The sequence below is a fragment of the Miscanthus floridulus genome, chromosome 13, assembly GCF_019320115.1.
Source record: "Miscanthus floridulus cultivar M001 chromosome 13, ASM1932011v1, whole genome shotgun sequence".
In the NCBI taxonomy this organism is placed as follows: Eukaryota; Viridiplantae; Streptophyta; class Magnoliopsida; order Poales; family Poaceae; genus Miscanthus; species Miscanthus floridulus.
This window is the reverse complement of record NC_089592.1, coordinates 4,595,856-4,614,921: the sequence shown is the minus strand read 5'-3', so window position 1 is coordinate 4,614,921 and position 19,066 is coordinate 4,595,856. Positions and strand designations below refer to the sequence as shown.

At 41.2% G+C, this 19,066-nt stretch overlaps 1 protein-coding gene across 1 annotated transcript; it reads right to left on the bottom strand.

Moving 5' to 3' along the window:
• Nucleotides 1–13,686: 13,686 nt before the first annotated feature.
• On the bottom strand, nt 13,687–16,566 carry LOC136500814 (NAC domain-containing protein 35-like). The gene is made up of 3 exons (XM_066496259.1): nt 16,027–16,566; nt 15,483–15,751; nt 13,687–14,423 (listed from the first exon to the last, which is right to left on the bottom strand). Exons 1-3 carry the CDS (start codon nt 16,292–16,294, stop codon nt 13,842–13,844), a joined length of 1,119 nt encoding a protein of 372 aa, XP_066352356.1. The 5' UTR covers nt 16,295–16,566; the 3' UTR covers nt 13,687–13,841.
• Between the last annotated feature and the right edge of the window lie 2,500 nt (nt 16,567–19,066).

The following is a 19,066-nucleotide window of genomic DNA, read 5'->3' as shown; positions in this document are numbered from 1 at the left end:
CAAGGCATAGGATGGGCTCCCCCTTAATATGTGCATCAAGTGCTTGAATTACTTGTGAAATGCACTAGAATCGGTTTAAGAGTCGAGGGAAGTTCATCCTATATCTTGGTCAAGGCATGATAAATTTGCAACAATTGAAATTATGCCAAGGAAACATACCACCACCAAGGTAGATAGATCACCACATAAATTTTCATCGATATGACCATCATAGGTGAGACTTCAATGATTTGGATGGCTATAGTTCTCACTTGATGAAATGTGGTAAAACTGAGCTCTTGTGATCATCCAAGATCCATATTAGTTTCCTAGTTCTTTCTTTACCTAGAGCAACTCACACAGAGAGCAAAGGTAAAATTCATGAAATTTGCAAGTTATGAACTAGGAGTTACCACTCTTTGTTGATAAGATCCTAGGAGATCAATGGGATGGATCATAGGTACTTGATGAGCACTTAGAGAGGAGAAATAGCAATGAAAGCCCACTCTTCAATTATTTTCTCCATCTCATCCAAATCTAGGTCCATTTAAAGGATTGGGACATTCAACATTTAAACCAGGAGCACTTTGGTTTATAAAGACCGAGACCTCCTAGAATAATTGTGAAACACCTAGAGAATCCAAAGGAACTACCCATCCTCCTTTTTCCATGTGTGGGACTGCACATCAAACACTTGAAAGAAACCAATAATCCCACAAGATATAGGCTAAGCTCCCCCTAAATTTGTGCATACAAGAGTACACAAAGTTCACTTAAGCACATTAACAATATGAGGTCAAGGGAGTGACTTGCACTATACTTCAACTGATTTGAACTCCTTGAAACTGCTTGCAATTCAATAGTCTCAGCTGATTACTTCTTGTTCCAACTAGTTGCAATCACTTGCTGCTGCTTGTACTCTGATTGCAACTTATTTGGACCCTTGTGTGAGTTCTTTTCTTTCATTGAAACTCCTTTAGACCAAATTTATATTTCTCATATTTACTGATTCTTCATGACCAACTTGAGAGCTAACTCAATCTTGTTGCCACAATGCAATCCAATTCCATTCAGTCAGTTTTCAGATTCTGTCATCCTCAGAAAGGAAAAAGAAATCCATATCTCTCAGACCACTAGCCCAATATGCATGAAATTGGTAGAGATCTTCATCTATGAGTCCTCTAACTTCTCTAAAAAATTTAGCTCATTTGAACTCCATTTGGTCAGTGAAAATAATTTTCTACCAGAACTGCTCAAATCTGAAACTGCACTGTTGAAGCTGACAGAAACCAACTCAAAACTGATTTTCTTCAAAACCAATCTTCATACCAATTGTACAGCAACAAGTACTAGATGTGTATAGCATGCTCACAAAGTTTCAGGTCAATTTATCAGTATTTGAATCTCCAAATCCATGCTTGAAGGCAGTCAACTCAGATTTGCAATTTTCTAGACAGATTTGATGATCGATGATTCTTCTTCTTTTCCTGTCCAATCTTTGAGGTGATTTCAGTTGAGAATACATACAAGATGTTATATCCATTCAGTCCTCTCATCAACACTCGTAATCTTGTGAATTCTTCTTGTATAGCTTATTCAAATCAACCTCAAACTTGATTCAAGCGAAACTAAAACTTTTGATCTAAATGGCCTTTAGCAGCAACATCTTTCTTTAGGTGAAGAATAACCTTTAAGCTTGTGAATTAAATTAGCACAACATCTTCTTATTGATTTTCTATGAATAAGCTCAATCACAAGAAGACATTAGTAACACAAGCACTAGTTTTCCATTTAGTAACCATTTATATGTGGATGACAAGTGGGTTACCAAAATGGAGAAACCTCATAACATGGACTAAATCTCCCTTGATGCCTCATGCACATTCTTTTGAGTGGAATGGAAATGTAAATGTGCATGGTTGGTCATTTAAGTCCAAAGGGCAGATTTAAGCCATATTATGGTGAGTGGCTAACATAGACAAATCTAATCCAAATTAGCTAGAGAGAAAATACATCACATGGTTTTGGATTGATAGCCTTCATATAATAGCACACTCTATTTGAGAAACACATTCTCATTTAGTGAGACTACATAAATCACTTAGAGAGAAAGATTAGTCTCACAACTCTAGCCATAGATTAAAGTCTCCTTTTATAAGTGCTCTAAGTATTTGAATTTCTCACATAGCACTTTATTCATTTAAGAACTTGAGATTTTCACTCTATGTCTAGGTCATGGCAACAATAGTGTAATCAATTTGAACTATGCCAAGAGATACTCACAACCATTATAGCATGTAGATGCCCATAAGATGAGAATGAGAATTTGGCAATCTAACATATGACAAGATTCCATCAAGTAGGAAGTTCTTGACTTGTGAGTAATAAGTCCCTTTACTTGACTTGAGCTTGATTCTTTATTCTTGGCCATTTTGAAATCTACTTGTATCCTCCAATGTGTACCAAGATTCCAAATCCATCAAACCAACTCATAATGTGCACGAACATAAACTTGCTTCATCTTGTTTTTCTTGGTTTGAAGTCCACAAAGGAAAGTCAAGTCATCTATGTTGCTTGATGTGGATGATCAATTCAATTTTGATCATATTTCTATTCTATGACCAGCAACCAATGAATATCCTCAAGTGCTTCTATTATCCTAAGTGGCTACACAAGACACAAAGGAGTTTAGTTTCAAATAAATTGCACTTGAGATTTAGATGTTACCACCCTTCTTGATTGTAATGGATGAGGTGGTCTTTTCATCTTCATCTTGCACATATGAAGGTTGTAGATTTGTCCACGAACTAGAGTGGAGTCAGCTGCTACTATGTAGGAGGGACGGCACTGCCGCCCTTGGGTGCGGCACTGCCGCCCTGCTGATTTGCAGCAGGGGTGTGCTGCACCTCTGCATCAGAGTTGTCAGCGGAATTTGGTACAGCAGCAACTTGAGGAGCTTCCACTTTTGTAGCATGTACTTCTTGTGGTCTTATATCACCAATGGCCATTTTCTTGATTGCCCCACAAGGTGGTTCCTCATTACCTACAACATGAATAAGATCTTGCTCTACTAGAGAGCCATTAAAAGCATCATATGGCAAATGATTCACTTAGACTTGAAGTACTCTAGCCACTCTTAATAATTCACAAACACACATATATTTGTGAACTATTAGAGACTACACATGTCAAGTGGCTAGCTAGCAAGGGTTAGGTACTAGTTACCGAGGTGAATATGAAGTTTGAAGTATTTCCATTGATTCATCTTCGGGTCAACCATATAAGAATATGCAATGTGAATTGATTGATAGCTTGAGTGAATATTTTCAATCAACTTGCTCAAGCACCCCGAAGCTTCATATCACCTTCAAGTACCTACAACACTTACTAAGCACAATTTGGTACCCAAACTATGTTGGGTCCATTATGGTTAGTCACAAGAGACTTAGGCACCCAAATGGCCTGTGTGCTAGCACATGGTGAACCAATCACCTTTCTAGCACAAGTGTCATTTTTGGGCCTCCTAAGCATATTTAAATCAATTGACAAGTTGAGCTTAGAAGTGTTACCCATGGGACAATCCTTACTTAAATGTCCCTTTCCTTTGCAAGTGTAGCATAGGCGGTTCTTGTTCTTTCTAGCCTTCTCTTCTTGCACTTTGCTTGCTACCTTGCTAATGAACCTCTTTGTTGATGATGACAAGCCTTCACTTTTCTTATTAGGACATGAGCCAATTTCATGTCCCTTCTCATGACAACCATAACACTTCCTCTTGCTTCTTCTTGTCTTGTTCTTTGGAAGTGTGGCTTGATCATCGACCTTGTTGGAACACATAGAAGCATTGTGTCCCATGTTGGAGAACTTGACATGAGCCATCTTCTTCTTCTCTTGGATCTTGCTCACGCCCTTCTCTTCTTTCTTCAAGGGGCAATCTCTGACATGGTGACCGTCTTTCTTGCACTTGAAGCAAGTGATGAGAGTCTTCTTTGATTGACGTTGCACCTTGATGGCCTTGGGAACTTTCCTGTTCTGTCCAGGTGCGGCACTACCGCCCTTGGGGTGCGGCACTGCCGTAGTCTATGCAGCTGGCTGAACTACTGCATTCTGGACAGATTGCACTTCTTTAAGTATCCCCTTCACTTTGCCATTGTTGGACTTGTAACCCTTTTGATAAGGCTTGATGCATGCATCGGTTGATCCCTTCTCAAGCTTCTTCACCATGTCTTCATGGTTATCTTGAGAAGGTTGAGCATTGCACTTGCCCTTCCATTGAATCAAGTCCCTTTTTAGCATTTCAACTTCTTCCTTGAGCTGTTCATTTTCTTTTGCAATGGAATCATCACAAGTTTCTACAATTACATGCTCAACGGAAGGTTGGCTTGCTTGAGAGCAACACTTGTTAGCACATGATAAAATAGATGAAACTTGTGTATATGTGCATTTGTGAGTGTGAGGTTGGTATGATTTTACCGTTGTTACCACAACCTCATGAGCAACTTCTAGCATGAGATGAGACTCCATAAGCTTCTCATGAGAGCACAAAAGCCCATCATGACTTTCTTGCAAAGTCTCATTTTTGCTAGTAAGCCTTTCCAACTTGTCTTTGAGCATATAATTCTGATCTTCTAATTGAGCAACACAAGATAGAGAGTTAATAGTATGAGTTTGCTCAATTAACAAGTTTTCATACCTTTGGACCAAGCTAGCATGAGAGCACTTAAGCTTTTCATGCTTTTTGGTCAACTTCTCCAAGCATTTGATCTTTTCAACGAGAAGCTCTTCTTGCTTGTAGAGATCTTCTTCTTGCTCTTGAATCTTCTCTATGAACTTGATCACTATCAACTTGTCTTTCTTGCTTAGACGTGCAAGGTGTTGATTGATCTCATCATCATCACTACCACTGTCACTGTCACTCTCACTCTCACTTGCCACTTTCTTCTCTTTCTTTGCCATGAGACCGATATGTGAAGTGGTATAGAGAGTTGAGCTTCTTGGTAAGGTGGATTCATCATTTGGCTTCCACCGATCACAAGCTTCTTCTTCCTTCAAAATGTTAGTCTCACAAGAACTAAAGAAAGTAGAAGTACCACATGTAAAAATATTGTTCTCACCAACTATTTCATTACCATCCAATAAGTCATATGTTGGCTGAGGAAGTGGATGTGGCATGATCAAATAGGCCTTTTGAGAGAATCACTTGAGGCTCATCATTTGTCGATGAAGTTGAGCATTCCTCAAGTGGTTTTTCCAATGAGAGGTTGCTCTCTTCACATTTGGAGTTGCCATACATTTCCTTGAGCGTGGTCCAAATGATATGAGCATCACCAAGTGGTTCACCATCTCCAAATATGACAGCATCAAGTACATCTTCACTCAAAGCACTAAATAAGACATTAGCAGCTTGAGCATTGAGTTGTAAGCATTTCACTTCCTCTCTAGATAAGGTAGATCAAATCATCATGAGGAGGTGAAATGCTCACATCTACAATCTGCTCTATTTGAGGACCCATGGTCCTAAAAACATCAAGCACACTAGCAGACCAAGATGTATAATTTGAGCCATCTAAAAGTAAAAGTTCTAGAGATACCTCCTCACTTGTCGACATCGTTCTCTCAAGGCGGTTAAGCCCGAAATTGAGAGCCAGGCTCTGATACCAATTGAAAGGACCTTGATGTCGCCTAGGAGGCCTAGAGGGGGGGGGTGAATAGGCCTATAAAAATTCAACTCGAAACTCTGTTAGAACAGAGGGCGCACTGCTGGCCTTATAGGGCGGCACTGCCGCTCTTCAAAAATAAAGCAGACTAGTGTTGAGATTTCATAGATAGTAACCTGACCCTCTCAACTGCTCAATCCTGCAACTAGAAAGACAAAATCCAGTTCGAAGACTGGATACCACAGAAATCTCACACAAGAGAGGATCGAGCTACCAAACCCTAACAATCAGCTAGCAAAGAGCTGAACCAGCAAGAACACAAAGTGAAGCACGCGAGACACAAAATTTATCCCGTGGTTCAGCTCGCCACCAAGGCTTGCCTAAGTCCACGTTGTTGAGGCATCCACAAAAGGATTGGCTTGCCACCAAGGCTTGCCTTGCCCTCGTTCTCAAATCAAGAGAATGAACTCTTGAAGTGAGGGGTAATTTCTTAGCTGCAGGATGAGGTTACAAACCTCCCAAGGCTGCCACATGAGTTGGCAAGCACAAGGGCGACGCCTAGCCGGCTAGGAGCAAGCTCCAAGAGTAACAAACCCTAGAACCGCCGGCCAAACGTGAACCAAATGCTCTTAGACTTTGGGAATCAGTGGATCTTCTCTCCAATCGAGTTTTGCTGCCTTTTCTCTCAAGTTTTGATGGTTGGAATCAAGGATTTGCTTGAGGGATGAAGGAGCAACAATGGAGGAGAGAGAGGTGAGCTTTGGTCTGTTCAGTTTCGAACTGAACCGTTGGAGAAGAAGGATCTACGTTGTGGGCCGGCCCAAATGGTATTTATACCTCTTGGGTCCCAACGGTCGTTTATGGGTGGCACTGCCGCCCTAGCCAAAACAGGTAGAATCTGGAGATTTTTGGCTGGCTGCTTTGGCTGGGTAAGAGGATATAGATCTGTAGTTTTGAGCATCTGGTTGCACAGTTGACCAACTGTACTAGAATCCCTCTTTATAGTACTGGCTTTTCCTAAACTCAAATTCAAAGCATAAAAGAATGTAAATGCCTTTGAGCTGGTTGCCACTTCATTTGGCAATTGAAAACTTCTATTATCGAATATGTTTTCCTCATTCTCATTATACCTTGATTATGTGACTTGAACCATTTCCATACATATGAGTTCACCTTCATGGCTTCAAGTCACTTCCACTAATGATTTGATCCTCAACACAATATGACTCCTCATAGCTTGATTAGTACCTCGACTCAATGCAAGTACTCTCTTCTTCACCTTAGCCATGGTACCTCGGTCGCCAAGCCATCGCTTGCCCTTCACCTTCGCTTAGTACCTCGAAGCCCTTTCCTTGCTATCTTCACCCTATCAAGCCATACTTAAGTCACATTATATTAAGCATCCATTGAAAAACATTTCTTCAATATTTTGATCCTTGCTTGAATATTTTCTAGATATGAATGTTGAGATCAATCAAGCTTCAGTTTGTCTCACATAGAGACATACATGGATCAACATCAATATGGTCAAGCTAATTCACGATTCCTTATTCCCTTCTCATTTTGGCTTGACATTCCAATTGATCTTTCATATATTCATCCATGTAAGCAAACCAATGTAGAGACTGACTTATATCCACTATACATTGTCATTTACCAAGTATGTTTGCTTTCACATGATGCTATGATATCCCACAACATAGAAGCCATTTCATTGATTCCATTTGCATTGTTGTCTTTTGCTTGAACTAGATTGCTTCCAAAAACTTCCAATACAACAATACACAGTTTGGCATTCACTTTAACACAATGTGGCATATCATCAAGTTTGCCTACTAGTTGAACCTTGTATATACTTGTTAATACACAACCCACAAGTATATGCAATAGACTCAATTTCCTGTTCAACACTTAGCAAACTTATTAGACCTTTAATTGTGTTGTCATTTAATTTACCAAAACCCACTAAAGGGCTAGATGCACTTACAAAGCCGCGTGGTGCGACAGAGGCCCGCGTGCTGGCAGAGGCGGCGTGGCGGATGGCGGACAGCGGGATTCAGGGAGAAGCAGCCGCTGGAGGTAGGACGAGGCACCGAGGATGCGGAGTCATGCTGTGGATGAGCAGCTCGCCGATGGCAGCAGTAGGAAGCACGTCGTCGGGGACAGGAGGAGGAAGAACAAGGTGGGGAAGGGAGGAAAAAGGGTGACGGAGATAGAATAGGAAAATCTGGTTAGGGTTTGGGAAGTCCAGCGGTTTTGTTCCTGGTGGGACAAACTTCAGCCGTTGGATTCAGACCAAGGGCTTACATCATTGACAGCCTTAACAGGCCTGCGGGTTTCAGTGGCCTACAAACGAAAGTGAGGCCCAAGCTCAGGTTTGAAGCCTGCGGGTTTCGGCGGTAGCATTTGTAGGGGCGGCTGGTGATTGAGCCGCCTCTACAAATCGCAACACCGGGGGCGGCTGGTGAGTGAGCCGCCCCTATAAATGGACTCATTTGTAGGGGCAGCTCGTATCACCAGTCACCCCTACTGTTCCATTTGTAGGGGCGGCTGGTCTCGTGGGTTTCGAGCACGCCCACTGTAGGGGCGGCTCCATCACCAGCCACCCCTACAAAAAAATTGTCCTATTGCTACAAACATTTTTATAGTAGTGTCTTGCTCGCTCGACCACCCTACATCTAGATCTACTTTTGCAACACTTAGATAAAATAATTGCAACATACATCAGAAAACAGATAACATTTGAAACATACACTTGCAACTTAACCATTACAACATATGCAACATCCAGTTATAACACTTGCAACATACATCCGAAACAGAGGAAATATTTTATACAAACTCTTGCAACATTTATGTATAGCCATTGCAACATGTGCAACACATTCGGTCTACCTTTCAACATCCATACGAAACACTTTGAAACATATACCTCTGAAATATCTAAAACACCCAGAACATATGTTTGCAACATGCTTTTTTAGCACAACATAACATGGCGGCACGGCGAACTGGCACGGTGGAGGCGGCCCTGCGAGACGGCCGCAGTAGGCGGGGCGCGCGACGGCCAAGGCGAATCACGCGGGCGGCAGCGAGCAACGACGCGAGCGAGCAGAGCGCTAGGCGCGTGGAGCGAGCGAGGCGGGAGCGAACAACAGCCCAGACGGGTAGGGCGCAGGGCGTGCGGAGCGGTCTAGCCGTCCGGACGCCCTACAACAAGCATTATTGAAAAAAGCCCAAAATGTTACTACACCATATTCCCTCAGTACTAAAAATTAGAGTCGCTTTATGAAGTGGGAGTTTTGCACAAATGAAAGTCATTTAGGCTCTTTTAACCATCTTTTGGATGCGAATGGCTTGCTCACCTCCTCTTCATTAATCATGACCCTTCTGTAGCCAGTCACCTCCTGTGTCCACCTGTCGTTTCGTCGCTGCTTGCCTTCCCATGCAAAATTCACGCTTGACGCTAAAAAACCCCTCCCGTGAGGAATCGGCCCCTCCCTTGCGAAGAATCGAATCGTGTCCTTCTCCTGCCTCGGGCCAACGTGTTAACCAACCCAACTGCGGAAGTTTGTTGTGTGGAAGGAACACGCTAATCGTATTTAATAAGGGCAAACAGGAAAAAATACACCTGGAATTAATCACTCCTTGGTATGCTAAATATGATGTCGAAAACAACATGAATTTCTAGGTATGAAGGGAGTACCATTCTCTCTCGCGCGCGTTGTTGTGTGTGTGTTTTTCACATCCTGGACCTAAAATCCCCGACGGTTTACAATCTTGATTTGCAACTCAAGGAAGTACATATGAACCTCGAAGTAAAACAACTTCTCGAATCTTCATTTCTTTTGACAGGATGAAGATTAAAGGACCCTCCACCAACGGTTCTCTATCCTAATAATTCCTAATCTATATATCCATGCATGCATGCTTAGATACGTGGACTACCGCTACTCGCTATCATAGGGGCTACGAGAATATTTTTTTTCTTTGATACTCCGATCCATCGCCACGACCGCGCCGTCGTCTAGAGGTTCACGGGAGTTGAATCTCTAGCCATTATTTTTTAGATATGAGAATACAGAGAAGTAGAACAAGGAAAGTCCGTTTTGTAGGTTTTGGTTGTAAGTTAGGCCGGAGATGTCGTGGGCTTTCTTTGCACTGGTTGATGGCGGGAATGGAGGCATTGTCTGTGTGGCACGAACGATGGCAAAAAATCTTCTCACAATCGTGACGCAAATTATTAGAAACTGTTTGTGATGGTCTTATCCTATATGGAGATCATTTACAACCTAAAACTCGACACAGCTCCAATGGGCCTAGCACCTGGTGTGGTGTAGCTAGCCTGACAACCCATATTAACCAGATTTGTCAACATCAGGGCTGTAATGATCAATTTTGGTCATCAGTAGTGGTGTCACGAAAGTGAACTTCTAGAAGGAAGGAAGACAAGCAGTGGGCAGGCAGTCTAGCCCAATAGGATACATGCACCGTAACCATAAGCTCCCCGTGGTTTTGGACCAGTTGTGGAGTGAGCTTTCAACCCAGTCAAATAGGCCCACTAGAGAGAGAAATTTATTCTATTAATAACTACGGTGCAATTAACATGTAAAATTTCCATAATGCTTCAGCTTCAGGTAGATGCAACCTAAGTTTTTTGCATGTCATGTTAGCTTTGTCCCAAATTAAAAAATTTATATCTTTGACCACTGTTTTCAAAGAAATTAAATATATTCATGACATAAGATTTATGTTTTTAGATTTACTATAAGAAATACTTTCATAATATATGATCTATATTGTCATGAAACTACTTATAAGAATTTTTTAGAATGTACGAGACAATAATGTTCAACTTAAGACAAAGCTAATGTGACATGTAAAAAGAACGGATGGAGTAGATAGACTGTAATTAGTGAATGATATTACCGTATATAATAAGTATATATACTCTGCTCATATGTACGTACTCCCGCCAGTTGCAAATTGTAAGTCGTTTTCGTTTTCTCTTAAGTCAACCTTCTCTAATTTGTACCAAATTTACAGAAAAGTGCACAAACATCTAAATCATAAACATTAAATTAACAACATACACCATGAAATATATTTTGATAGTGCATTTATTTGTTATAATAAATGTTACTATATTTTTTATAAACTTGACCGAAATAAATTAGATAAGTTTGACTTATACTTGGTAGAAGTATGTATGGCTACCAAGGTCATAAGTGCGTTGACAGCAAGAGCAAAGTGCAGCGGCACAAAGCTGGGTGCCGTGTGGGCTGTGCAGTGCAGACTGTGGAGTAAACACGGTCGGCAACGGCAAGGCCTGCATCATACATGGCGGCGGCGCGTGTATGTGTGTGCACCAACTGGACCGCCACACTTGACTGCTCCTTTCCGGTAATTGTTAGAGCAGGCTGGTAGTAATCAGATTAAATAAAAAAATAGGATTTGTTTAATTCACAAAAAGAAAAGAAAGATAAAGGATTTGGATATGAGCAAGACTCTGAGAAATGGTGTAACATTTCAAGGTTTTTTTGCCAAGTTATTATTCTCCCGCGCACTGTTGTCACCTATGTTGTTAAAATAGATCGTTAAGCTGGTTCTATCGTCTCAAACCACCTCTTTAATTTGTTGTTAAAATTAAGATTAATTAGTTGATATTTGAATGAAAGTCGATTTCATTATTCTAGCTCAATGTTGATTTCATCTTTTCTCAGCTTGAAGAAAATGGGCTCAAATGATATATATACCCGCAATTCATGAAACAGCGTTGAACTGAACTCGCACGTTATGTATCATTAATAAAAGAATAATAATATTAGGCGTAAATATGAGTGTCTGCTGCTTGCTCAAACCCTGGGCGAACCACTGGGAGGAACCTAACTAGTTCACACGGTTATATACTTATATATATGTTTTAACTACTTCACGTGGTCATTTCTTCATTTCCGTCAATTATGAGTCATGCATTTCACATATATTGGTTATATAGGTTAAGTGAATCTTAACGTGAGGTTTTAAATTTGTGTTTTCAAGGAAATGCCACATAAGCATACTGGCATTTAGTTGATGGTCTAACTAGTGCACTATAATTAATGTATATTGTTTCATTTCATTTTTTCATAAATAAATCAAATATATAAGGTAGACGATGTGTTTGAAAAAAGTGCCCATATGATTAATAAACCCTTATATATACTTGACACTAAAAGTTAATAAAAAAATAAAATGAACTTCAATGTCTTATTGCCGTTTAAAATTAAAAGTTTGCCAACAAATAACAGAACCTTGTGTTCGATCACATGCTTGCTTTTAATTCTGCATAGGGATCGAAGTGGACGCGCCTCGGCTCATACGCTCAGTTTACTGCGTGCACTTGAAATGCCATGACAATCCCATGCATACTGATGCATGAGATATACTCCTACCACATTTCTACGAACAGATATATGATATACATGATGCCGACATGAAAGCTTGTCAAAACACCTTCAAATGCCATATATGCATGCATGCATACCACCTATATACACCTATATATTTCCATGAGATGAGGTTTATATGAATCAAAGAGCAAACAACAAGACAAAATTAACACACTATTAATCTGTTACTCTATCTCCATTCTAAATGATAAGATGTTTTGGATTTTCTAGATACGTAGCTTTTGTTATGTACTTATAGATATACAATATGTCTAGTACATAGGAAAAACAATGTATTTAGAAAAAACCAAAAACATCTTATAATTTGAAACATAGTGAATATATACTCCCTTTGTCTTGAAATATAAGGGATCTAAGTTTATTCTAAGACAAACCATGCTAAATCGAATAAGAAAAAAAGAATGATATTTATGACATCAAAGTAGCATAATTGGATAGAGAAATATATTTTCATAATTTACATCTCTGGTGTGGTAGATGTTAATACTTTTATCTATAACTTGGTCAAATTTAGCTTAGTTTGACTTAGTACAAATTTATTAGGACCCTTATATTTTAGGACAGAGGAAGTAGCATGCACGTCTAAGGGGTTATATATGGCAGATCGATCTCTCCAGTCTTTTTTTCCTTTTTTAGATTAGATTAGATAATGAATAAACGAATGCCAGCTTCTACAAAGATCACTCCTATTTATTTATGGAGGACTAAGCTCTTGAAGCAAGTGTGTTTTATATGGATCGAGGACTTGATCAAGATCTTCAAGCACTGTGTTTCATGGTTGTGCCTCAAAATCAAGTTTTATTGGAGGAAAAAAAAGACATTCTTATTGTGGCTACTGTCTCTCAATAGTCAATACTATGCTTCAAAGAATGGATATGTTCGCACTACAATGGTTCTTATTGTTGTTAATGCTTTTGGTTTCAAACATCACACATACAAACCACATTAACTATTCCACAATATTATTATAGGGGAGTGAAGTACTCTTGATCATTATTTCATTTCTAATGCATGTATCAAGGGGGATGGATGCTAGCTAGCTAGTTCTAATTAACTAGACTTACTGGTTTCTGAACTAGGAACCTAACATACATAAGATCATGCAAAAACACTTTAACTTTAAAGAACCGAGCTAGAAGATGATAATCACACAATAGCATTTTCTCAACAGTGTACATGTACAAATCTCAATATATATAGTATATGCTTCAAAGTTGATCAATGATAATTGAAGCATACTCCCTCTGTCCCTTTATCAGTGTCGTTTTAGCTTCTGAGGAGGTACAACAGAGATTCTCTGAACGTGGACAGAGGGGGTCCAGATGCATGGCAGAAGGTGTGATGCAGGACCAGATGCATGGCAGAAGGTGTGAATGCAGACCCTCAAATGCTATGCCACAGTGATAGTCAATGTGGTACATAGGGAGTACATATATAAGCATAAGACCAGATGTCGAAATAATCTTTATTCCATCTCTAATCGAGTTATGCTACAAGGTCTGCATTATCAAATAATAGCTAGAAATTGACATATTGTTACACCACCTATTCATGTGAGATGGTGAACTGATTAATATATATAGTGGAGCATTGCATAGGACTAGAACTAACTCATCCTATATATTCCATTACATCTTAACCATGTTCTAGCCCAAATAATAATTATGGTGCCTGCACATATACACACTTGTATTCATATATAAGACGTGCACGCATGCAAGCATGCATATAAATGCTTCGAGCCATGTACTGAAAGTCACTTGAAGCTTGTGCAAACCTTAGGAGATTCTAGGAGTGGATTCCAATCCCAAATCTTTTCCATGCTAGGAAAAGGAAGCAATGGACCTTGTGGCAAGGGCTGGTTAGGGTTTCCTTGGCTATTATATGATCCAATTGCCCTACTCAGCTCATCTATTGGAATTGTTGCCATTGTAGCGGAGTTTGCATTAAGCAGGGCGTGTGTGGAAGAAGGCAACATCTGTGGGTTAGCACCTTTCATGTGGTAGAGTGATGTACCGTCCTCCTCCGTCGATGTGGTGGAGCTAAGTGAGGGGGTTGACAGGAACATTGATGTCTGTGGCTCCATTGTTGCTGCTCGAGCTGCAGCTGACGATGTCATGGCTATGGTGGTGTTTGCTCCACTGTATGGCTTGTTCATGTGAGCTGATGAGTGGCCACCGTCGAACATTGGTGCCAGGCGGGGTGACGCTGAAGTCCGGTGGTGCCTCTTTTCCATAGTCGCTGCAGCCTTTGAGCTGGATGATCTTGTCGTTGTGGTGCTGAGGTGAAAGTTGTCCTCAATCCCTGGTCGTTTATACACTTTGCAAAGAGAAATTTCCTATACATGATATGAAAATGAATTAATCAATATTACTACAAAATTAAATTGGTATTCCTAATTAACAAACACTTAAAAGTAACTAACTCATGCAATTAGAAGAGAGACTGAAAATTTTCTTATGCGCAAGTGATCAATTTAAGTATATGTGCATACACCATGGTTATATATTGAAAGAGAGAGGAAGTTTGCAGCCAACATAAAAATGTCACTTGAAAAAGTTTTCATGTGAAGGAGATTGTGCTTCACGCTATACACTAAACAGATAGGCACATAACAGTACTCCAAAATATTAATTAAGTTTCGTTCTTAGATCTGATGTTGTATGTGTCGTTTCTACAGTACTGCTATATATTGTTTGAGAACCATGAAGTAGCTTTCTCTTTTGAGAAGTTATCATCCCAGATATGTGCAGATCTTGAAAAATACTAAGTCTCAAAAACTTTTACATATGAAGAGTGTGATGTTTCATACATCCAAAACGGAGGGTCCAGTATTTGCAAAAGGAAAATCTGAATAAAAGAGTAACCGATCTGTACAGAAACTTGGAAAAGTTTTCGAGTTCCTTCTCTGTGTTAGTTCTAAAAACGCTCGGACAAGTACTGAAGAAAAAATTCATGTATTTTTTTTTTGCAAGTGACGATGAGAATAACCTAATTAACTTAGCTAGATCTTGCACGTGCAATTCGCACGGTGCACTTTGCTTTTAACAAGAGTAGTGTTTGCATATATACATATGCCAGCCGGCGATCACGAACAGAAGCTAGCAATCATCCATCAAGAACCCCAAGTCCCAAAAGTGGGGGATTCTTTGTTTCAGAAAAGAGTGGGGAATTTTAAGCAGTGGAGGCATCTTTCAACTTTGTGTGCTAGCTTTGCCAAGATCTCAAAGAACTCAAAAAGAAAAACAACTGAATCAATAATTAAGGGAAACCAATTGAAGCAGCCATGCAGTGAGGATGGGAGCAAAAATTTCTCAAAAAGAAATCATCTTTATTTATACAACTATATATACTTCTTATAGCAGATGCACGGAGAAAAGCTAATAAGTTTTCCTACCTTTTGATAGCGGTCGGCCTCGCCGGAAGGAAGGCGGTACTCGTTCATGATCCAGCTGCTCCTGAGTCCCTTGGGCGCCTTCCCCACATAGAACACCAGCGTCTTCTTGAGCCCGATCGGGCGCTTCACCTCAACATACACCGTCCGGTCGGCCCCCGTGGCCTTCCAGTAGCCGGACGGCGTGACTCGGTTGGGGCGGTCGCCGTTGCGGTACTTGCGGTCTCTCGGCACGTAGAAGTACCACTCCTTGTCCCCAATTGAAGCCAAAGCTGCGGTGGTTTATGTAGAGCATGAGATGATGAGCATCCATGTAGTTAGTAGACACAAAAAAGCGAAAATAGACACCATCATCGCATGCATGAAAAATAAAGCAAGCAGCAAGCAAAAAGCAGGCTAATTAAAGGATCACATGAGATGAAAAGAAAAGAAAATAAAGGGGGTTGGTCACATGCATGAAATCATATATGCCAGATCCCCTTGATATTACTCCATACTAGCAGGAGCTAGCTGGTAGGTTCACATGCTGCTTGCTTATGCGTCTTACCAGGGAGATCCCATGGGTCGTAGCGGTAGAGGTCGACGAGGTTGATGAGCTCGATGTTGAAGCGCTTGCCCTCCACCCTACGGCGGAGGTAGAAGTCGATGAGCTCTTCCTCAGTGGGGTGGAATCGGAACCCCGGCATCACCATGTCACCTCCGCCTTGCTGCAGCTGCCCATCGTCGCCGCCGCCTCCACCGTGCTGCTGCTGCTGCTGGTCTCCGGATGCTCCCCTCATGGTCGAGCTCGATCGACGGCGGCCTGCTTGTGTCATTACCTCCCCTCCCCGCAGCCAGCCTAGGTAGCTTCTTTATAGCACGAAGCCGCAGGACCAGAGGAGGAGGAGGACGACTAGTACAAGGCCACCAGCCCTAACTACACCCACACACGCCACACACAGAGACAGATCGATGGAGACCCAGCTAGACATGTACAAGACGATGGATAGATGGCCGGCCGGCCTATACGGTTGTGCGGTGCGGTATTCTTCTCGCTAGCTCTTGGACGGACGAGGACGAATGAGGTTGATTGCTGCTTGCAAGTGGTGGTGCTACTGGTACTGGTGGTGAAGGGGGGAGAGAGATAAGAGAAGATTATTTTCCTAATTAAAACTCAAATAAGACAGCACGCCAATTGTGATGAGGACCGGCCGTGTCGTCCTATTGATATTTAGCTAAGCTATCTCTCTACACACATACGCCCAAGAATTGGAGGAGAGAAGAGAGAGAGAGAGAGAGCGCAAGAGATCACATCACAGTTTTTTAGCTATATTTACTCTCTAAGTACTCTCTCATGTATTTCTACATATGTGTCATCTTAGCTTGAAAGGCATTGCTTGGTATAGTTTCCAGGTGCTCCGGCTCTTCTAGAAATACTGTAGCGGTACTGTTTTGAACTGTAGCATAGAGCTATTTTGTTTTCCAAGATAAAAAATGAATCGGGAAGAAGAGAAGCCGACAGAGCCACGTTTTCTAGCTTCACCAACTCGGTGCTGCAGTGCTGCTACGGTAATCAATAGTCACGGAGCCGGTCCAGGTGAAAGGAGAGGGACTACTACTCCTAGATTGTTCAACTGCATGGAGGTTCTTGTATTTACATATACTTCCAACTAGTAGCTACATGCCTACAGCTAGGAAGAACCTGGCGACAGAAAAGGAGACTGGAAGGACATGGCCACAGTGCTGCTGAGCCTTTGAGAGAGTTGGAGGAATGGCATGCATGTACATGTTCAGTTCAGCTATAAAAAAAATGTTTCTATTGTTTGTGTGTGTAGCTAGATCCACAGGGTTTTGTTGTCTTTTAACCTTAAAAATAAATATTTTAAGAAAGCACACGCTGAATTTAATTTAATTTTCAGGAATTAGATTGACCTGCGTGACAAATGAATATGACCACACCAAAGGGATGAAAACGGATCGGATACGGACGGATATCACCGATATTACATTTGTTTTCATATTTCTGTCCGGATTCGGATTCGAATACGGATAGTGTCAACTATGTCGGATAGGATACGATTGGATATCGACATCATAAATATGCGATTTAAGTATTCGGATACGGATATGGTATCGGATGTTGGATATCCGGACTCGGATACGGACAGATTTCAACCCCTCTAAACGGATTCGGTTTCGAATACGATCGGAAAATATCCGTACCATTTTCATCCCTACATATATTGTCATGACTAAATGAAAAACACACTAGCATCGTTGCGGACACTTTCCACGTGTGCTGTTATATTGACGTGGTATGGAGTTTGAGTAATAACATTTTTTTTGTAGTGACCAATTGACAGGTCACGCCATTTTTCCTGTCGTTAACAATAAACTGAGTCATGCCCCGTAGCGTCATTACTGGATTCAGGTTCTTTGCCGAGTGCCTCAGGCACTCGGCAAATGTCAAATTGCATTCGACAAAGTCTTTGTTGAGTGTGACGCTCGACAAAGAACACACGACAAAAAATTGATTGGCAAAGCCCTCTTTGTCGAGAGCCCTGGGGGCACTCGGCAAAGAAAAGCGACCGTCACGGCACCGGCCCCGTTGACAGTCTCTTTGTCGAGTGCCAACCCTGCAGGCACTCGGCAAAGATTTTTTATTTTTTTTAAAAAAAAATCTTTGCCGAGTGCCCCTTGGCCAGCGCTTGGCAAAGTTTGAATATTTTTTTTAAAAAAAAATCTTTGCCAACTGTCCTCTGGCTGGCACTCGGCAAAGTTTGAATTTTTTTTAAAAAAATTCTTTGCCGAGGCCCTCTGTCTGGCACTCGGCAAAGTTTGAATTTTTTTTTTAAAATCTTTGCCGAGTGCCATGGTCTTGGCACTCGGCAAAGCTGAAAAACGGTTTTTCGAGCGCCCATTTTTCCAGCTTTGCCGAGTGCTGTGACCATGGCACTCGGCAACGAGGTCCTTTGCCGAGTGCAACACTCGGCAAAGTGACCCAAAACGGTAATTTTTTTATTTTTTTTACATTTCATCATGACAAATAAATTCATACAAATATATATCACATATATATCTCATCCATCACATATATATCTCATCCATCCATACATCCATCCGCACAATCACATCCATCATAATATATATCACATATATAATAATAAGTGCTCAAGTTCATCCAAATAAATCCACAAGTCCATCAAAGTCCACAAGTATATCACAAGTTCATCACCAAGTGAACAACAAATGAAAAAAATACAACGTGCACTCATTTCAGCCACTGCGACTGTGGTGAAGGTCCAGCTCCATCATTCGGAGGTGCATGAGGTGGATTATTCGAACCACCGTCAGATGGAGACTGCACAAAGGAGTAAAGATTGCATGTGAGACAAGATTATTTGGATAGCTAATCTAGGAAGGTAGAGGCCATACAAGCAAAACACAAGCGAAAGTAAAAAAACTTTCATACTCACAGGAGTAGCTGCAGCTGCAGGACGCGAAGGCGGAGGTGGAACCAATAGCCCAGCTGACAGAGAGAAGCCCACACGTTGCCCAAGCCTTTGTAGGAACTCCGTAATGTCCGTCAGCCTCTGCGCCTGGGCCTG